Here is a 22780-nt window from a genome sequence, read left to right as displayed (position 1 = left end):
ATTACACGCTTGATTACTGATAAACAATCGCCAGAAACGTCGATTGCCATCGACGAATGTAGGACTCACTCCCTCCGATGGACATTAAGTCTAAGGCTCTTCAACTACCGCCGATTGCAATGGACAATTGCTTTGTATCCTGGTTACTGAAAAGCATACACATACAAGGACCCAAACAAGGACACACTTGATCGGGTTGACATAAGTCACGATGACTGGCCACAAGCTTTGGATGATGATTAGGACCGGGCACTTGGAAGCCACTCGAGTTGATTCGCCAGCATGACGAACCACTTTCCGGACAGAATGTTAGGGCCAAAATTTTGATATACCCTTTTAATAAAGTTGATAATAATTAGGTAGATTAACTTAAATTAAAAAAATGTTCTTTGATTTCCTCAGAAAAACTGGGTTTGATTAGTATAAAAGTCATTTAGATTTTATGATCTCTAATGCTTGAAATGGTAACTAAATCATGGTTGGTCATGATTTTTTTCAGTTGTCCTCTAAAAATAATTAACCCTTATGTCTCCTAATAAAGTGAAACTTTCGACCAGACATGTCAGCATGTGCAGACTAAAAGCAAACGGCAATTAAATGTCATAAAAGTACCCGCAATGTAGTAAAGTAGGGATTGATATCTCTTCGCTCTGTTTTTGTTGAACTTGAGACGGCGGGCAGCTGGGACTGCAACCACAGCCGAGGGGTTCAAGAAACCGAAGAACGTCTAGACAATTTCAGCTTTATCCTTCTCAGACAACAAAATTAGCTGAGCTCGGATTTTTGGTGCAGATCATATGACGTGATATTTATTTCCATTTCATGGCCGAAAGGAACGTTAAATTAGCAAAAACAGCCAGCGAAGTCTCAGCTGCGCATTTTATCGCAATTATGACATGTGGAATGGAATAATTTAAGGGTGAATCAAATAAATATGTTTTAATACCATGGATTCCATGGTAAGGCCCATCAGTGTAAATCACAAAAATTCAATTAAACATGCAGAGTTCTTGGAAAATGGGAAAAATTTTATAAGTATAATAAGACTAAAGTTGGCCTTCATTTTATTCAACAAACCGACTTTTACTTGAAGCTCTAAAGCCTATCGAAAACCAGGCCGACAGAACATTAACAACGAAAGTAAAAGTTTGCATATACTTTTGTAATTGAAATATTTCAAAAGAAACAAAAATTTTCACATATATGAGACCGCAAACTATATTGGGCTGTATATTATTTCTTGTATCATAACATAGGCTCACACACAATCGTGTTGCGCAATTGTTATGGAAAGTTGTGTGTGTAAACGAAAACCGAACATGAAGTTTTAATTTTAAATATTTTAAATTGGCACTGCTGGAATTTTGGAAGGATATCAAATACTGCAGTTGATGTGTTATATTTTATTTATTATAATAACATTTATTTTATGTTGCTTAAATTAAATAGTTTGTTGAGAAAAATGTATTTTATTTTAAATACATAGTATAGAATTTTATATAACTAAATAGTAACATTTCCTAGCTAAAGAATACACTAGGACGTAAGTGATAACGTTAAGCACAACTTTTTGAAATAATTTCAACACATTGTCCTTATAGTTCTACACTCTTCTTTCCTTTTATCCTGGCCAGTGAGAGGACCCCGTTAGATGTCATTATCGTTGTAGGACACTTAGTTATCCCTTTGAATGTCTTTCGTCCTTTCATGTGTGTGCCTGGGTGGGTTTGTTCTTTTATGGCCCTAATAATTGTGCGGTCTCTGGGTTGAGAAAACTATACTTTTTAAGCTGTGCTGGGCAAAGGAAGCGTTAAATGGAGTCATTTCAGATCACAGGCGATTATGGTTATTTGGTGTCTAAATTAGCTAGGACGCGTTAGTGGAAAAGGGTTTGTTTGACTCCAAGATTAGAATAATGTATACTTCTGGGATTATGTAAAGACTTAGATTTTCTAATACTTTTAACAAACTCAGGCTACCTGAGCAACCAGTGATATAAGGAACATTTCGTTTTTCATTAAATTTCTTTGAAACACATCTTTAAATCGTCTACAAAAATATATCTTTGGAATTTCATTGTCCACAATAATTGATAACATTGATGGCGCCTATTTTGCTCCACAAATAACTTTATTAAATATTGAAAACCAAACCAATGAACTCTTTTTGTATCTATTTAACCAATTACATTGGCAAATATTTTTTATTCCCAGGTCATATATTATAAACTATGCATAGCATAGTCCACTTTTAATAAATTAATGAAAGCTTATAAAGTGCGTGTTTTTCCACCACGAGACTTTTTTAAATCCGAACGGACACTCCCTTGTATAGAGTGGAGGTCTATTTTTTCGCCGCGGTCAATGACCTGTGTACGTTTTTCTTTTTCCAAATCTTTTTTTTTTAGTTTTGGTCTTGGTTTCTCCTCCTCCTCCTCCTCCTCCTTCTGCTCCTCCTCCGGGAATTCTTCAGGTAGAGTGGGTGGTGTGGTTGGATGTACCGATTCGATTTCAACAGGAACATACAACACCGGCGTCCCATCAATATCACCGACAAGCTTCTTGTAGCAATGATGAGTAGGATCAAGTCCCGGCTCTGGATCCTCCTTGGGCAAGCTATCATCGGAAATGTGTGAAAATTCGCTGGACCGTTCATACTGGAAGGTAGAATAAAATTCGACTTGGTCGTCTTCGCAGGGAGAACACTCCTCGGATACGGTTTCCGGAACATAGACCTTATAATCGCTTTGTCGACCTTCCGACGATGAGGTGAACTCCTCGCGGATAAGGCGCCTGGCCAACTCTACCGTTGTGTACTCATTGTAGTGCAATTTCCGGCGGCGGGTAAAGGAAATACGACGCGCCCTTTCAAGTACAGTCTCTGGGTAATCTAAATCATCGGATTCATCTGAACTGGAGGGATCCTTCGGAAAAAAAGCCGGCATAGCGGTCTTGACCTTTTTTTTAAGCATTTCAGCTAGTTCGATATTTGTTATTACGGTTTCTTTAATTTTCTCTTTTGATGTCGTTGAACCGCTTCTGACTTCGTAGGAATCCGAGTGAACGGGAACTCCCAGGCACATCTGGTCAAATGTTATTTTCTTGGCCATTGAAAGTAGTAACACTTCGTGTGCGTAGCCTTTATTTATAGACTTATGTTAAAAAATAATTTTTAGATAGGTTCGAAGTTGACTGGAAAGAGTATAGGCTTGTAATGAGGTTTGCTCTTCCTGCTTAGTTTTAATTCGATGTTTATCCTTGATGTTTCGTTGGCTCAGCAAACTAGATCGAAAACATTTCGTATCAAGAGCATTTTATTTAGGTATTTTTAAACTTCCTTAAAATACACTAAGAATTCCTGTTTCATCCAATAAGCTTAATATACAATTAGATTAAAGTTGTAAATTGAACTGTAAGTAATCTGCACTTAACAGACCTTAACATTGGGAGTTTTTTTACCCTAACAGTTGCCCCTATCGAAAATTTGTTTTCTGTCTGGGCCCATGGCTACTAGACTTCGTTTCGTTAACATCAGAGACCCGCTTACATTTTATAATTTTATGTCAAATTTTTTTCCCTCCCGACGCGGGTTAAGGTTTGACCTTTGGTGCCAGTTGACACGACAAAAGGGCATATCTCGGGAAAAGAAATTTGTTTTCCAGCCAATTTCGATTGTGTCAAAAGGGAGCGTTATTTATTGGACCGCAGGCGTCATTGTCTAGCCATCGATGGGAATAAATATGCCAGCGGTGTCTCACAAGGATGCATAAATTGTCAAATCTAGATTTCGGCTTTCGATGAATTTAATTGGATCGCAAAAGTTTTCTTCGCGTAACGCCAAAACCGAAAATTGAGCTGTTGAAACGTGACATTTCCACCAACTCAAACGGAACCGCAGCCAATACGCATACAATTAAACCGTATTTTCGGCATCTGGTTTTGAGATAAAAGTGCCTTTTTTGGACACACCATTTGACCCACATTCGAAGAAGGAATTTCGCCAAGAATAAAATGTTTATTTTGCATTTTATGCCAAAAGAGAGAGCGCTAAAATTATTTACGCAGCATCAGGCGTGTCATTTGCATGTGCCACGCCCCCGGCACCAGTCACGAAAATTTCAAGGCGAGCAAACCACCCAATGATGCCCACAAAAATACGCTAAAAGTATTTACATTTGACTCGGAAAAATTATACATTTCCGTGCAAATAAAAAGCAAATCCAAAGCATTTCAGTCGGCGAATGGGCGAAGGGGCGGACAGCATCGAGAAAATGCCCGGAAATAAAACCAGAATCCGAACCAGAAATAAGATTAGAGATCTCCTAATAACATTGGTGAACTTCAGATGCTCTAGGGTATATATTACTGCAAAAAGTATAGATGTGATATGACAAAAAGAATTAATTAAAATGTAAATTATTTAGGCCAAGAATAACTCCTGAAAGATGTATTTTAATATTAAATCTAACAATAATTTATATAAAATATATAAACAAGTTCTTAAAAAAATATTTGAAAAAAATGTCATCATATTTAATTTTGCCATTAAAGTTAAGGTGTCGCAAACAGTTCGGAAGAATTTTGGCAACTCCTTTGCCAAAGGACAAACGGCAGGCGTGGTAAAAGGACGCGCGTTGCCAAAGAGGAAAAAGCTTCAAATCCGCAAACAAACACTGTGACAGCTACAATGCGGGAACTGAAAAGTGGGTGTTGTCGGGTGGAAAGCTCGACTGAATGAAATGTACTCTCTATTGACATTTGATTCGGCGAGTGAGGCTGAAAAATAAAAAAAAAATATATATATATATATATCTGGATGTGCACAAGTGCAAAGCGGACCCAGTTAGCTCCATTTGCGGGGTAAATGCGGAAAAGAGGGCAACGGGGTTCTCTACTTTGTTGCACAAAGCCTTGCTCAGATTTCGCTGAACGAAAACTCTTCGCTTTCCAATGTACAAGGCAGCCGTTTTTCGTTTCATTGTTTGTTTGTTTGTTGGTTTCGTTCCGTTTTCGCTTTTGTTTGTTTGTCTGTGGATTGTGCTTCCTGTTACAAGGCTTCCAGGCTGAGGATCCCATCGGCAACCCATCTCGAATCCCCTGTCCTGTCGTCTTGACGCATAAATTTGCCTTAATTTGTTGCAAAATAATTTCATTCATTTACGTGCTGCCATTTACATGGCTCTCGGTTCTCGTTGATAACTTATTTAAGCGCTTTCCCCCCACAAGCGAAGGAAAAACAAAATTTGAACAAAATAAATTATCAAACTGTCACATTGACGTATCGCCCAAGTGAGACAATCCGGGAAAGCCGAGGAACCAACAGGGAAAAGTCGAGCCAATCTCCTGGCCATAATCTAGAGCATCATGTTGCTCGTTTAAAGGATGTCAAAGGTTGGCCATATATCAGCAAAAGGCATCAAACGCAGTCGAGTCGAGGGATCGGCTTCAGCCCGTTAACAATTTCATGTAACAAATTCTTTGTGCCTGATGCCGGACATGGATACATGGCCAGGAGTGGAAGCCACTGGAGTGGGCAGAAAAAACAGAATTCGGAAAAATTAAATATACGGTTGGTTATGCCTCGAAGGAATAGGCTAATTCACAAAATGCTTACTATAACAAATAATAAAGAAAGTAGTAAGAAATATAATAATAAAAAATTAATAATTTTAATGAATATTTAAGAAATGTTTTTTTATATGATTATAATTGAATTATGTAAAAACATATATTGATAAACGCAATAAATATAGTGTTATTCATATATATCTATACAAAATATATGAATCGAATAAATTTTTTTGGAAATTGTTGCTTAACTGATTTTTCTCAGTGTGGACATTCGAGCTGTTTCAGATTTCCAATAAATATGCCTAGGGTGGTCGTGGTCCTTCGCCTGATCATGATACTGCTGCTGGTTCTGGTCCTGTTCAGTTCGGTTCGTTCTGGTTTGGTCTGGACACGGAACCACCGCACTTCCTGCTGTCTGCCACCCACTGTCGCTTATTTGACATCCTGACAGTTTCGACAGTTTGCCTCTCGTTTCTCGCTACACGACAAAGTGCGTAGGGACGCAGGACGAAGGACGACGGTCAGAGCTTTGTTTATTTATATGGTTTACTCGGAATATGTGTGCAGGTTACCTTGTGCCCGGCGCTGCGGTTTCTGTCGTAAACGTTGCTTTGTTATTGACGGAGCGGTAAAAGGGGGTATAGCGGTAAAATCGGGAAATGCCGCAGAAAAATATCCGTCGCACGCGGGGTTCAAGGTGTAGCCCAGCATGTGACAAGGATTCGAAGGTAACCCAGCTATCGGTGTGTGTGTATTTATGAACGCCACTGTTAGCCACTAACAAGCGGCTAAAATCTGTCGCCAACAATGGTAGTGGCAATCGTTGGTTGAACATGGGGTAAGATGTCAATCTAGCGGGGCTTTAATACGGTGCTTTGATGTGGGTATGATACATCTAGTGTTACTGGGAAATTCAAATCCCCCAGGGGCTAAGAGGTCCTTTTATATTTGTAATGCCTTGTCATCAGATAAAAGTCGTTAATTTATTTTATTCAAACTAAGTTTTTAAATAATGATATATACCAATGATAGTTAAGATTTTTGAAACCAAATTGCTGACATGTTAAAGACTTTCTATTTAATCCCTGAATTTCAGACATTCTTTTAAACCTTTTGCTTTTCGAAGGAATTGTCATCTGATACTATCTAATTTGTCATTAGTCGGCAACGTTGCAGAGATGCGATTTATGGCATGAGTTCTTAAAGGTAGCTAGGCAAGTGAAATGTGATATCTCACTACTCAGCTCGAATTCCAGTTCAGATTATCTGTGGATTCGGATTCGATCTAGACCGATTGGCACACATATTTTTCGCTTTTGTTTGCAATTATGCGGCAGATGGAAGGAGCTTTTAGAATGAGACGACTCCATATTCCCTCCCGTACTGCTATGAACTGGGAGTCTTGTTGACTTTACCGATTCCGCTGCAGGCCAACGGATGCTATGGCCACACAAGACAAACGGATGGACAGAAAGTTGTTTGCTTCATTGGCTGCCACAAAATATCAACAAGCATTTTGTTTATTTTCTCAACAGAGCACACACAAGCACACATCCATTAGAAGGGGTTGTGCGGGGTTGGATATATCTTGGCTTTTTTAAGTGCATGTTGTTTTAGCGTTTGTGACATGCAACTGCCGGGGGAAAATCGAATCGAACTGAACCGAATGGAAGCGAAGTTTCAGTACCAAATTTATGCAACTGCTATTGCATGAATCCATTGTTTAACCACTGAACTGCTTGGTCATTCGTCCTTCGGCTGAAGTGCCAGTTTTGAAGCAAACTGAATTGGCAAAGTGAAAAACCATCCTCCCTCTGACATATTTCTATATTGCTTGTTGATATTCCGATCGGCTTTTCACTTACGTTAAATACGTTTTCAAATGCGAAATAGGTAAACTTGTAAGAAAAATGTTTTCTACTCTTTCAGCTGTTTGTTTTACCAGAACAAGTTATAACACAAGTTGGTTCTTGTCCAAAACACAAATTTCATATATGTACTGTTTATAAGATCAAATAAAAATTGACGAATGATTTTTGAAATTTGTATATATGTATAGCTTTATAATTTGGAACTAAACCATACAGCTTGTGAGAATCGTATGCAGATGACATTCTCCTGCACATTTCCCTTATGATAAATGCAAAGTTGGTGGTAAATTTATGCAGTTGTGACTTTGCATAGTTGCAGTGAGTTTGGGTATCTGGCTGGGAACCTTGTTCTGAGGCTCTGATCAATGCCAGGGCCGTTGGCCATGTCAACGGACGGGGAACGATACGAACATAGCGTGGATGGGTGGCAGATACCAGATACCCGGCTCCAGATACGGTTATGGATATGGAGTAGCTACGGCCATGACTGCAATTTAAATATTGCATGTGCTACGATAGGAAGAGCCGTGACCAGAACGAGAAGCAGGAATGAGCCAGGACCCAAGTCGCAGCTTTAGTGCGGACTTCGATGCACTAGCAAAATACTCGTATTATTAATTGTTAACTTTAAGATTTTCGGAAACGATTCATATAAATTATAAAAAGGATAGTGGTGTAGAACATCAATAGATTTAATGGTAAATTATTTTTTACAAGTAGCTAGTAATAAATGTATATACTAAAAACCACTTCCTTTAATTTTTGTTGCCAGTGTAAAGCCCCATATGCGAGTGCCGCCAACACATATTAAGCATAAAATTGTGTGCCAAACAAAGTAACGATAAATTGGACTATGTAAAAGTAAGCAGAGCCTGCAGATGGAGTTGGAGCCGAAGGACGATGGCGATTGCAATGGCTATGGCGATGGAGATGGAGATGGAGATGGCGATGGAGATGGAGAGCGGGCAATCCCATTCAGAAAAGAGGGGCGTTTTTGGCAGGAAGCGTCGCATTATAATTTATGCACATGCAAGCCACGGAGTCTGGCCGGGGTCGTCTGGTCGGTTTTCTGGTGTGGTTTCGATGTGGTTCTGCTGTGGTTCAGGACCCGGGTCTGCCACTTAATCCGCGTTTAATAACACGAAGCCAGCGCTGCCCAGCCCCTGATCCCGATGTGCGATACGATTTTCTGAAAGGGGGTCCGTGGAAACGCCACTGCAGACGCTCCATGTCGATGGCAATTGCTTAAAGCGCTTTATGGCGTTCCTCTAGGCTGTGTACAGTTTTTGGGAGCGAATATTTTTTGGGGATTTATTTAAAGCTTAAAATAATATCAGGTTTCGATTCGGAATTTTAAAGAAATGGCTTAAAAAGTGCTAATAAATGGTAATAGGTTTGGTTCGGCTTTGGAAAAGTCATATCCGTAAAACTTAAAGTGCATTTAAAAGCATGACAGTTCTAAAAAGAACAATTTTAATGCAGCAGTCCAATCACTTCATTGGTAAACTACTACTAAACAAACTAAATTTCAACCTAATAATGATTACAAACTCTTCTTTTCTTTTGCAACCCGTCACTATTTATTTTTAATTCAGATGTTTAAAAAGGTTTTAAGCTGGACGTCCAGTAGGCGATTGCCACCGCTTAACCCCATAAAATGTGGCGAAATCTTTTGAAAATCTTTAACGCTCCAATGCCCCATTGAGGGAAATATTTTGCAGTTGGGCTTCGTATTTTTATTTTATTTTTTATTTTTTTTTTTGGGGTTCGGGATCGTATGTTATGCATGCCTACCCCAAGGGGTCAAAGGGTGAGAATGTTTAACCAAAGGCATTTTTATCAGCCGAGGTCTTAACACGCATATACAAATATGCCAGACACACACACTCACACACGGCTGCAGTCACACACAGAGGGACATAAACAAGTCAGCGTGTGAGTGTGTGCAAGGGGGTGAAATCGAGGCTGAGGCAACGTCTGCGGGTTAAAAGCGAAACCTTATCGAAAACGTTTAAACGCACGCAAATTCCACGTGGGCAAGATAAAACATGCATAAGCCAGGCTGGGGTGGGACTGATGGTGGGCGTGGCAGGGGGTGGCATTTTGTGGTTGGGGTGAAGGCCTTTTGTTCGGCTCACTCTGCTTGCGTGTATGTGTGTGTGGGAAAAATATGCCAATGTTAAATATTTGTCGCATGCTGTTGTTGCTTTTGTAGGGTGCCTCTGGTTTGGCACCCCTCAGATAAAACGTTAACTACACTCACACACTCAGATACGCACTCACACAGATACTCACGCACACACGAACAGGCGGTCTGGTATGTGTAATCTTTTGCGTGCTTTACGCATTACGCTCGACGAAGGACAACGTTGCAGGACACTTTGAATTATTCATTTACATGTCGTTGGTTCAAAAGACTAACTTGCTGGTCTTACCCTGTAATCTTAATTTCTAAGGTTGGGAAAATAAAAATTACAATTATAATTGTATGATAGGATTCCACCTCGAAAATTCATACCTTTATATCTTAACTTTAAGGTATTTAAAAAGCTAGTCAAGTATGAAATCTCTACATTTGACAGTATTTTGTTTTCCCAATTTCATTTTTATTTCATAGAGCCAATAAAATACAGGGTAAGTAGAAATATTAACGTTAAGAAAAATAATTTCCTTGTTTTATATACGCAATTCAGGGGACAGTTGACCCAATAGGGAAAGCTAAAGGTGGGCGGGGTGCTGCTGGGTGGGGATTTGAAGGGGGAAGGCCAGGTAAGACTTGTGAGCCCGCCGCCTCCCAATAGGCGTGTTTGTAGCAACAACTGTATTTACTTTTATCGCTGATAAAGCGCATAATTTATGGCTGCTTCACAAAATTTAAATGCCCACGAGAATGTCCGATGGGAGACAAAGCGCTAAGGAATTTTTCCCCAGCTCCACGCAAGTCCTCCTGTGTGTATTTCTCCAGGTCACTTGATCTCCATGGCACGCATTCGAGCTATGCCAATTATTTTACGCAGATAGAGCTTAGAGCGAAAACAATTTAATATTCAGACAATTAATTGTTAATTTTCATAATTAAGTGTGTTTTTTTACTCGAATATTTCGCGTTGTAAATTAATTAAATGAACTTTTTTAATGAAAAAAGAAGAACCCAATTAAAATATCATAATATGATAAAAAATAAAATGATTAAAAAAATATCCAAAAAAATATTAGAGACTCCAGTTTCAATAAGCAATATAAGCGTAAGTATATAAAAATTGTAAAACTTAATTTTGCCGAATAGGTACATACTGAATAAAGATCGATTATGCTCGCTCTGTTGAGAAACTGAAAGGGAATCCTTTTCATACGAAACTATTTCATCTATTTTCTTTCATACCAAGCGGGATAGTTTTATAAAAAAGTGAAAGATAAAATCTTTTTTTTACATTTACATTCACCGATAAACTCCATCAATTAAAGGATGGTTCGTGTCGACCTTTAAAAGATAAACGAGCCATTAGCTAAACAAACTGTTGCAGTTGTAAAAACATGTAAATACAGATCAATATTTAACAGTAAATTGAATTGAAAACTTGTTGAACTTTCTGTGAACTAAGTTGGGCGGTAACCGTAACTTAGGGCAGGGGGCGTGGCCATTCAAAATCAATTACACACGCCCCCGAGGTCAGAACTCAGTGATTTAATTTATGGCTAGCACGGGAAACTATGTGTGTATCGCTCTGAACCTCTCTCCTTCTCCGTTGTGCTAAATAATTGTAGTTTAATAGCTGATTAGAATGTAAATGCAAAAAGCTTTGCCTACATTTCGGGGCTGGCCACTAATAAATGTTTTCATGAGTGTATTTTATTAAAGACTGGAAAAAGGAGCGTGTTTAGGTACTGGTAAAAATGCAAATTGAAATGCAATGCAATGTGATGAATGTTCATGTGTAAAATATGTGGCGTTAAATTTTTGCCGAGGGTAAACAAAAGTCAAGTAAATGGAAATGACCACAAGAAAAACGCGAAATACACTTTAAATAGAAATTAATGTTGTAAAGTCTCTCAGAATAGGTTATATGTTTAAAAAATTTTAACGCAAAATTATCGTAAGAGTTATTTTTTATTTCGTTTATATAATTTTTTACATTAAACGAACATTTTTTTATATAAAACTCGCGAATGATCTACGGCTAAACCCAGATTAGAAATATACTGTTTATATTATTCTAAGTTGTATTAAAATACCCCATTTAGTTGCTATGTAAAATTATTTGCGCAACAGGGAAATATCCCCGCTTTTTTTTTGGGTCAAAAGAGAAATGTAAAGCGGGCGAATATCAAACGGGAGGAGCCAGGAAGTTTACTGGTTTTGGGCACAAGAAGTGGCACAAAGGAAATTTATGACTATTAAGCCAAAAATATGTGGCATTTGTTGCTATTTTTTGCACACTCTTTGCTGCCGGGCCAAAGTTATGCGGTAGAAATAGCGTTAAAATATGCAAAGCCAAATCGCACAAAAATGTCAGACGGCGCATTCGCGATTCCTTCATTCTACGTAGCCTGCTTTCGAAATGAATGAATGAAATTAAATAAAGAAAAAAAAGTGCAAAGAGCGCAGCTTAATTGAAACGCTGACGGAGGGCGGGAATTGAGACAGGTACTTGGACCCCAGGCAATCAACCTAATTTGTCGTATGCAATGCGTCGAATCCAGTGTCGTGTCTGTAGTTCGTTCCGTCCGTCCATCAGCCAGTCGGTCAATATTTATAATGATAGCTAATCTGCAGAAAGGGCAGCGCCCACCAATCGTCTCCCCTTGTTTCCTATCCTGTCATAGGCCGAGGTCACCAAAGTGCTCTGAACTCTCGCCGGGAATGTCTGCGCTTTGTTTGCCTCTCCGTCGAGTGGAAGCGCTTTAAAATGATGGCGGAAAATAAATTGAAAGTACTTGTCCATTGTTTGATTAATGTGTCAATAATGGCAAACGGACCGCGACCCGGAATTTTTCAGATAACGAGCAGGAAAAAACTTGACTCGAATTGAGTGTTGGACAAAGTGCTTGGCCAGATTAAAGCGTATAATCATTAAAGTTTTTTAGAAAATGTTGGTTTCTGCTAAAGTTCTTCCAGTTAATAGATAAAGATACTTTAATGGCATACAATATTCTTAATTGTAGATCAAATTAAATAAATTATAGAGCGTATATGACTTATATTTTCAATCTTAGCTCAATATACTTACACTTTTATTTGTACAAGTCCCTTTTTAACCTTAATTTGTATTTCTCTTAAGGTCCAAAGTCCTTGCCTGTCAAAGATTTTCCCCTCCGATAAAAACTTCAATTCCACCATCGTAAAACTCCGCTAAAACACCAGCAACTTTTTCAACTGCCTTAACTGACAATGCCAACTAATTTGCTCAACTGACGCCCAATAAATCTCCGTGCCCAAATCAACTTGGCCACGCCCCCACTCCGCCTCCGTCTCCCTTTGGGTCCACACCCACTGCATTGCCTTAAGCTCATTTACAGTGTGGAGAAGGGCAGCGAGAGGGGTTACTACAATGGCAACGTCACTGCAAAGAAACGTAATTTTATGTAATTGAAACCATTTTCGTGTTAATTAAACTCTTTTTTTGCTCCCAACAACGATGCTCATTGGTCTGCTTTACCATTCAACACAGTGTCCTTCCATTTTCCTTTGCTGATGGAGGTCTTGGTCTTGGCTTAAAGCATTTTACACTTGCCATTAACGTAGCTCTGCGTCCAAAGTGACAGCCACAATGAAAACAAAGACGCGGTGTTTGAGAGAGGTGCACTTATGAAAATGATTTGTATTGGGGAAAAAATTAAAAAAAAAAATTTACAAAAGTTATTAAAATAAAAATATGGTTTTTCTGAAAGTTCCTAAATAAATTATTAAATTATATTAATAAGTAATTTTTATTTTTAAAAAGAAAAAAAAATTATAAAAAGCAATATTATTATTTAGAATTTAAAATCAAATATGAGGATTTTATTTCAGTGCATGTGCTAGCAGCACAAGTCATCTGGCAACGGTTGTTCATCGGTTGAGTAGGGTTTTTGAAGATTCCGCAGGGACTGCTTCACAGTCATTAAATTGGATTTCTTTTTGAGCATCGTTTCTGTGTCTGCGTTTTCAAGGGGTTTTCGAAAAGAAACGAGACCGTTGAAAACATCGAGAATTTTGAATAACAAATTCACAGTTATTGTCTCCGTATTTGACTCGATTTGGATTTGAATCTAAAAATTATGACAGCTAATTTAAGAAAAACTCCTCATATGATTTAATATTGTACTAGCATTCTAGGGTTCAAATTCATTCATTTAATATACAGTGTCAATTATCGCATGCCGAAAATTCCCACTAAATCAGGATCATCATTATGCTCTGTTATTTTTGGTCTGCGAAATCCATGAACCTGTCACACCTAGCTCATTCAAATTGCAACACCCGAAAACGAACGAAAATCTTTTTAATTAAATTTACTTATTTTATTTTATTTTTGACTTGAAAAATGTTTGCCGTTCATTTGAGCGTATGCAAATAATGTCATAAATAAAATGGCTGTACGCCATGACCTTTCTGGCATTATACCTGATACTCATACCCAGTAAAATTAACCTAATGGAGGTGTATTATGTGTAATGAAAGGATTTATTTATGAATGACATTTGGATTAAGCACTGTTGGTATTTGAAGGTTAATTGCTATTACAAAAGAGAAATCAGATCAGTGGGAATTAGAATAATCAGATAGAACTAAAACCTATCTTATAGATAAACATTCTTTACTAATAATATAATACTTAAATATACAAAATGGATTATTATTATTATTATTGTGAATTTATATAAATCAAAGTATAAATACTCACTTTATAAAGTGCTAGTAACCAGGAATTTACATAGGGTATTTTTGTGTCTATTTTATAAATACCTTATTCGTCCTTTTTTTGGCACTGTTGCTCTGTGGTTTGTGTCATTCATTTGGCTTTTGTTCCACTTGGCTGTTACCACCCCCTCTCAGTTTTCCCCTGCTGTCGCTGCCATTGTGCCGAGCCTCATTTATTTTACTTACACGCATGCGATGGCAATGGCGATGCCGCCAACGTCGCGTCATTTATGACACCTTGACAGAAAAATGAGCACACCCAACAGGGGCGGTGGGTACGAGCGGGTAGTAGAGGGGTGCTAGGTGGCATGGGCAAAGGGGTGGCTGGGACACCAGGTGAGGTCGGTCTACGTTGGTGTCTGGGGTGCGGTTGTTGCCAAACGCACATTCATAATTTCATTTTCCTCTGAGACGACGATGGCACTCGCTATGCCCTTGCACCTTGTTTCCTCCCCTTGCTATCTCTTTTAGTCATTATACCCTTAAAGTAGAAAGTCCTTAAGTTTCTGAAGATTTTTTTAGTAACAAATACTTTTTTTAAAAATATACTTATATAAACGTATCTACTCCGGTTTAGAAATTTGCTTAGGCAGTGACCAATTTTTTTTTTTTTTTAAATTTATTTTAATTAAGTTTAAAGTTAAATAAGTATTACTTTAGACGAAAAATCGTATATTGTAATTATCTTTTTTTTTTAATACACAATGTCCTGGAAAGTGTAGTAACATTGGTATGTTCCTTATTTTTATTAGCACTCTGCAATTTTTTTTGGCTCCCATCCTCCGCCGTTCCTCTTTGTGTCGCCCTATTATGCGTCTGAAATTGAAAAACTTTGTTTGCCGGCACGCTGGGGTTAACAAATAGGCTGACTCGGCTTGGCCCCATGCCACCCCACTCCGCTCTTTCCTTTTTGTGGCAACACCCAACAGTGCGTCACATAATTTGATGCCTTTTATGGCTTTTAATTTGTTGCCGTCGCTTCTGTGTCACTTGGCTTTTGCCTTTTCGTCTTCCCATCTTTTTTATTATTATTATTTGAATCTGCCAGTTGTCAGTGTTTTTTTAATGAATTCTTTTGGCTAATGAGTGTAAGGAAAAAGAAGAAAGGCAGTGAAAAGGCCTGTGAAAATTAGGAAAGTGTGCAACAAGTATGTGAATAAGCTGAGAAAATTGACCAATTTTACCAGGTGCGTGCTCAGCTGAACATTATTCTTCACTTCTTATTTTCACCCGAATTAATGTGCATTAAATGACCCGTGAAACCTCTTATGGGTTAAAGCAAGGGGAACTTAAAACAATGACTTCTTGGGAAAGATAGAAAAGTGGGAAATCTAGGGGTTAATGGGCGTGTTCTTGTCGCGTGATCTCGTTGCTTTGATTGCCTGCTCTGGTAACGGAAATTGATTTTGCTTGTTTATTGCAAAATATTCTTTGTTATTGTTTTCTCTTCAACGTCATCTTTCCCAGTTATTGGTATTTTCCGTGGTTTTCGGTCCGCTCACGTTCGCTTCAATTCGCGTTTGGGTTCGTGTTGACAAATGGCACTTGAGGTATTCGAGAAAATGGAGGATGAAGTTCATTATTTTTCTGGGCGCTGCATATTGCAATAAAGCTATCAACTTAACAAATTTTCTGACCGAAGAGAAGACATTCTTGAAAATAAAATATATAAAATTTCTTTTTGATTATTAGAAAAAGAAACTTCCACTCCAAAATCGAACATAAGTGGGTCAAGCTCTGAGTCAATAACAAGCTTAATAACTGAATAAAGTTAATTTTTGAAATTCCACCTTGTAAAAACGGAGTCCCAGGAGTGGCAACAAATAACTTTTTTATAAAGTGTCTTCTCAAAATACGTTTTATGACCCATATTCCTTTGAAACAGTCTGCTAACAAGTTTCTCAATATTTGCATATTCTTATGCCATCTCTCTATGCATACGTACGGGTATATCCCAACATTCTGATGTGATGCGTCGCCTTTCTTCAAGCTATCCATCAGCCATGGAACACATTCATAAATTATGCAGCTTGCACTAAAAAGTAACAGCACAAGCCAAGCTCAGTCTTTTGTTGCTCCCGGGGAGAGCCTTTTGTTTATACTTTTAATAAACAATCCTTAGATAGGTGGGGGGGTGGTTGTGGACTCATGTACACTATATGCATTATGAAAGCCTTCCTGTTGCACCTGTCAGCAGAGAGAAAAACAATGAGAGAGATTGTTTATAAATCATCTCGGAAATTTGAAACTTTTAACTATTAAACTATCTATTTAATTTATTTTTTTAGAAATTTCAGATTTAATAAATTCTTACTACTAGACTTGATTATCTAATTCTGATAGATTTTCTCTCTCTGCACATCTGCATTCGCTGGTGTACTATTTGCCATTTGCTTTTTGTTAAATTGCTTCTTTGTGTTCACGTGCAAATTTCGACGGTTTTTACCTTTCGTTCTTTAGTTGTTTTTTTGTGTTGTTACCTGCCCCACCTGTTTTTTCCATTTTTGCAGTAGACTTTTTGTTGGCCAACCTTTTGTGCCATGTGCGGCTGCTTTATTCAGTGCATTTTGTTTGCATATCAAAATGCGTGAAATGTGTGCAGGAACGATGGTTATTCGGTGGAGTATATATAGGGGGGAGGGAATAGTTTTGGATGGAATATATACCGAGGCTTTGTTCCCGTTCTGGGCCAACTTATTAGCGACGTTTCGGCCCGGCATTTCGCCATGCATAAAAATGTAAGCTCTGCCAGGGCCAGCGAAATTTATGTGCGTATAAATATACATGTGAGTGAGAGAGAAAAATAAACGAAATTTTTACTGCCGCATTTCTTTTGGTGGTGCAACTTCTCCTTCAAATATGCCCAGCATTTTTTGGCTTAGCAAAAACTGCAAATTAACTTGCCCAACTGGAGCAAAAGCGGATATAAAAGCATGTGGGATACTTAAAATCGCTGATGCACCTAAGAGATACCCTATACATCAAATTCATACTTAGCTAGATAGCCTTCAAAAGATCCATTTATACAAAGCCTTTTACTAAATCAAATCCCCTTGAATTTTATTTAACAAGTTCTAAAACCATAATTTCTTTGTCCACATTTAAGGCCTTTGTAATTCCTCAAACGATTTAGCATAACTCATTAAGTCCGCTGTCATGTTCTCGGCTGTGTCTCGGTCACTTTGAAACATTTCCGCCCTGATCGTTGTCCTGACAACTCTGATCCCTGAAAAGGACCCAAAAACAGAGCTAGAATACCAACTATTGTGGTGACATTTACCGGAGCCAAAAACACTGCGATTCACATCACCCAAAATGCCAATGGTTATGCTAATGCCAAGGTGGGATATCCAGCAGGAGCATCGGCAGATCCAGGACCACAAGCTGGAGCAGCCGCAGCCAGTCAACTTTTATTTCAACTTTATGCCACTTTGCCACCATCGGAGTGTAAGTGGGGTTCTGTCAGCATGTGTGCGGGTCCTAAACTCAATGGCATCCTGGTTTCCACCCCCTCTTGTCCCTGTCGCTGTGTGAGTGTTCACTGAGAAAAATTGTATTTATTTCTAACACACTTATTTATTTAATTCATAGCACTGTGATGTAGAATGCACGTCATTTGTAAATCAAAGAAGTAGAAATAAAAATATTATTTAATAACTTAAAATTTTTGTAAGTGTCTTTTTGAGGGGATTATGCGGCATAAGGTGAAGCAAAGGACAAGAGGACAGAGAACAGGCAGAGAATGCCAGGGAAGGGAAAGCACTGGGGATGGATCAAGCGGTCAGCAGGTAGTTCCTGTTAAATTCAGGTGTGACCCCCTCCCCCACTGTAATTCTGCACTAACTGCATGAGCTCATGTATCCGTGTTTGTCTGTGTATGTGCGTTACCGTGTGTTTGTCCGAGCTAATACCTTTTTATGACCGTCATATGTTAATGAAGCCGCATTAACATTTTAATGTCGGCGGTCCCAATAAAATAACACCGAAAAGCAAAAAAAAATAATAAAAAGCGAAGAAGCGCAAAGCAAACCCACAATCGTGGCTTAATTAAAAAATTTAATTTTACAAAAGTAAATAAAGATACACAAAGGAAATGGAGAGAAAGGCAAACGATTAAGTACTTTAACATGATATAAAATCCAGGGTCTACTGTTGCATTTAAAAAGTCTCAGATGGGAAAAAATAAAATGGAAAAATATACAAAAATATTTAAAACAAAACAACTTTTTAGTCCCAAAATAAGTGATGATAAAAGTAATACTTAAATAGTATATCAGATGCAACATAATTACATTTAGATTTCTATTTTTGTTTTTTCCATTGCAGAAGAGGTTAAAGTTGTTTACTGATGCTGAACTGAGGAAGGTGAAAAATCGGTGATTGGTTTGAGGTGCATAATGAAGGTAAAACAGAATCGTGAAAAGAACCCATGCTTCCCACTTAAAATCCACGAGTGCGTAAAGAGTTTGACGAAAAAGTAATTTTAAGCATCGTTTAATTTTCATTTTGTGTTATTTTTTTCTTCTAACCCCGCCCTTTTCGTTATCCAATAGCCTTTACTGGAGTGTTTTTTCATAAAACCTTTTTGCTGAACACTGTCCAATGGACATTTGAGGAGAAAAAAGCCCGTACTTTTTTAACAAAGTTAATTTTTATGCTCTGCTCTCTGATTTTACGCAGTGTTTTGCCTTCTTCCAACTTGGGTTTTCTTGCTTTTGTAGAGTTTGCTGCAATCAAACGGCAGAAATTGTTTAACAAGTATCAAGGGTTTTGTTTTTGTTTGACCAGAAATCTTTTTTTTTAGTAGAGGCCGTCAAAATGGCAAAGGCAAGGTCAAGTGACCCATTTGACTGAAGAGGCGAAAGAAAAATTGAAACAAGTGGGCGGAAAATGACGAGGGAAAGGTCAATTTCTATGGTGGGCAAAGCTTTGGTACTACTAATAACTTTGCTTCGAAACTATGGTGGGGGTCTATAAACACTAAAAATTAGTTTTTATAATCTGAAAGCAATCATCCTGGCGATTAATAAAAATTAACATCCAATTTGGCACATGCTTACCCATTTTTGGTCAAAATTTGTCCTTGCTTGTGGGATTGAGTGTGGGAAAACTAGATGGCAAAAGGAATCACTTGCACTGATCAAGTCAGGTGGACCTTTGCCTCAATCTCAGTCGCAGTTTGGACAGAAGCAAACTGCATTGGAGTTTGTGAAAAGGAGAAGGTTGGCGAGTGTGTGCAATGGAGACGCCAACCGAGTGCCGAGCAAATGCAATTTGCATATGCATGAAGCTCTGTGGCCGACATTTTTGCAAGTGTAAAGTGTAAGAGGTGCAAATGACAGTCGGTATCCAAGGGGCAGGAAGGTCTGTGAGCTGGGAAGAAGAGAAAGGACAGCAGCAATGATTCTGCAAAAGCAACAACCGAATGAAACGGAGGCGAACAAGTTGCAAGGTGTGAATTCCTTGCTCAAAGTCCTATTTCTTGGGGTCCTTTATAAAGGTTTTCTTATTTTATTTCTGAGTTTTAGGAAAATATTCCCAGCCCGGAATTTATAAAAATATTGTTTTGTCACCAAATTTTCAAGAGAGTAATATATTAATTGGAAAAAATATTAAAAGAAATTGATCAATGTTAATTTCTGGTTAATTTTCCTGAGTGCATCATTCTCATTTCGGTTTCTGCCTGTTTTATGTTTGCGCTGACTAACTGTGCCACGCCCCCGACTGTTTTTAATTAGTCATTTGCCTGAAATCTATATGCAAAACCGGCACCTGTTTCTATTTGTGCTGATATTTCCCTCCGCTGCCACAGCCGTTGCCATTTGTATACGGATTCGGTGTACTCCCATTTGTGTTATTGTTTTTAATTTGAGAATTCTCGAGAAGTTGTAAATTCATTACTTATTCACTTGACGGGAAAAAAGAATCAGGGGAAAAGCTAGGACCAGAAATAGAGAGCGAGGAAGCGAGAGGCAAAGAAAAAGCTGAGCGCAAAAATAAATTAAAAATGTAAATTAAATTAGTAACTTCAGTGCGTCTGTCAAGTGCTTGGCTGATTTATTTGGCAGGCCAGCCAAATGGCCAGTCACTGCTCTAGAGCCCACCTTCGCTTCTTTGAGCATAATTAAGGAATTTGAAGACTTTTCTTTGGCTCTTCTCTCGCTTAACTTGACCTTCAGCAAAGTTGACCATGGTAAAGTGTGGAAAATCTTTCGTTCCAAAGTCGAATAAGTATTCGCCAACCCACAGACACACACACACACATGCAGGACGAACTTTATTGCATAAATTTTTAAAATGCCAGCGAGCCAGGCGGGTGAGATATAAATGTCACAGAAAATATTGCAAGACTTTGCCATTCGTTGGCTGCCTCTTCCCAGGCTTTTCCGCCCCACGTTCTCAACCACGCACACACACATATATCTTAAGCCCCTACAACCCCCGATTTGGCATTGTCCCGTTGCGAGTTGCTCGGAGGCTGCAATCAGCCAGCCAAACTTGGCTGCTCTGGCGTCTGGCGTCAAGATAAATGCACAAGTTGATTCTCAGTTTTAGTCAAATACCCTCTAAATATAAGGGATTTTTTGGGTGAATAGCATTTTTACTAAATAAAAAGTAACTATTTTATTATTAGTCTTAAAGGCTTTAACAATTCACATTTTAATAAATATAACAAGCAATGTAAAGATATAAGTCACAAATTTATTTCTTAAGTAAAATTCTTCTAAAATTGAAAATTGAAAATTACATTTAGTTGGTTTTAATATAAATTTAGTATTTAGTTTAGTTAGTATTTTCAAAATACTTTTTCAAATTATATAGGTCAGAAACCAATGTAAGTATCTACATTTTTCATAGACATAACACTCATAAGAGACTCCATAAAATCGCACTCAAATGTGTCAAACTTGACTTTACTTGATTAATTCTTTACCGATTCTGCAAACAAAAGAAAGAACAGCATCAACAAATTAAGTTAAACTGCTACGTAGTGCATCTGCATTTTCTGCTCCCTAATTTCCATTTTCATTCGCTTGTTTTTTCAGTGCGGGGGCGGGGCTGCATTTTTGTGTTGTTCTCGCTTTGCATGGAAAGCGGGAAAATGTTGTTGATGTTTGCTGCATACCACGAAGCATGGCTTGGCTTGGCAAGCGCATTGCATATTTGCTTTAAACTTTTGTGTCAGCAATGAAAGTGAGACGAGCGGGCGGGGAAATTCCGACGAAGATGCAGATGAGTAGGTAAAACCTTCTGAGATAGACACACAGTCACAGTCACAGTTGCAATCGCAGTTGCCGCTGCCGTTGCAGTTTTACTCAGACATCAGAAAGTTGTGACATTCACGGAAACAAACAAACTCCCATACACCTTTGACGATGGTTGCTGTTCGTAAAGTTCTATATTTTTCCAGTAGTTTTTCCTGGCATTTATGTACTTGGTTCACAGAAAAGTTTCTAGCTGAGAAGAGATTTTTTAAGTTGATGCCCATGAAAACATTTACACATTTTTCCTGCACCAAAAAAATGTAAAATGAGAAGGCGACCAACAGATTCTGTTTAATTAACGCAGTCCTCACAAAATTTATTGCTCATCAAAGTGTCAGCTTTGACTCCACTCAAAAAACGGCAATGATTACAGAAAATATGTAGGTATTTTTTGTTTAGTATATTTGCATAATCTTAAATATTTATATTACAGGGAAAATAGTATTAAATTATATATTAAAAAAGGAAAAGAAAATAATATATTTTCTCTACCTGTCTCTCTGCTCATTATTTATGTCAACCATGTCCATCCACGTGTAGCTTTATTCATTCCCGAATTCTGTGGAAATCTGGAAATTGCTGTGCGTGTGCAAATAAGCGGCAGACCCTTTCAAATATTTGCAGTGCGTATACGTAATTTTTAATTGATTTGGCCGCAGTTGGCAAACAGAAAGCAGTAACAACATGGGTCACGTTAAATAATCCCATTGTTGGTGGCCGGCCATCGTAAATCGAAATGAGGTGCGTGATATAGACACGAGGGAGTGGTATGCACATAATAAGCCCAAAATGTTGTGTTTTAATTGCATATATTAAGGTCCATTTGGCAAAGTGAATTGTGTTTATTAAGTACACAGCGTTTAGAGCAAGAGATACCAATAGAAGTGAAGAAGATAGAGATGGCAGATGTCAAGCTGCCCAACTCATATTCCTTTGTCACACATCTCGAATTTCAATTGAAGTTAAATTATTGAGCATTTTGTAAAGCGTACAAATTGATTGGGAGAATATAAATGGATTGAAAGATAATACAAATACATAGCAAAAAGAACATTCATTTAGCTCTACTATAACCATAAAGATTAAATACATTTACAACCTAGTGCAAATCACCCATTAGCACATAAATTCTGTCCAACTGCTATCCAATTAGTTCAAATCAACTCCACTGAC

General features: G+C 38.1%; 2 protein-coding genes across 2 annotated transcripts; both read right to left on the bottom strand.

The window, feature by feature from the left end:
• Positions 1-2107: 2107 nt before the first annotated feature.
• On the bottom strand, positions 2108-3196 carry LOC108118413. Its single transcript, XM_017231089.2, has one exon. It carries the CDS (start codon positions 3107-3109, stop codon positions 2270-2272), a length of 840 nt encoding a protein of 279 aa, XP_017086578.2. The 5' UTR covers positions 3110-3196; the 3' UTR covers positions 2108-2269.
• A 1215-nt stretch (positions 3197-4411) lies between these two features.
• LOC108118418 lies at positions 4412-5221 on the bottom strand. The gene is made up of 2 exons (XM_017231094.2): positions 4839-5221; positions 4412-4775 (listed from the first exon to the last, which is right to left on the bottom strand). Exons 1-2 carry the CDS (start codon positions 5150-5152, stop codon positions 4748-4750), a joined length of 342 nt encoding a protein of 113 aa, XP_017086583.2. The 5' UTR covers positions 5153-5221; the 3' UTR covers positions 4412-4747.
• Positions 5222-22780: the final 17559 nt, after the last annotated feature.

The sequence above is a fragment of the Drosophila eugracilis genome, unplaced genomic scaffold (assembly GCF_018153835.1).
Source record: "Drosophila eugracilis isolate 14026-0451.02 unplaced genomic scaffold, ASM1815383v1 contig_1197, whole genome shotgun sequence".
Classification (NCBI taxonomy): Eukaryota; Metazoa; Arthropoda; class Insecta; order Diptera; family Drosophilidae; genus Drosophila; species Drosophila eugracilis.
The sequence above is the reverse complement of the archived record's forward strand: the minus strand, read 5'-3'. Positions and strand labels throughout refer to the sequence as shown.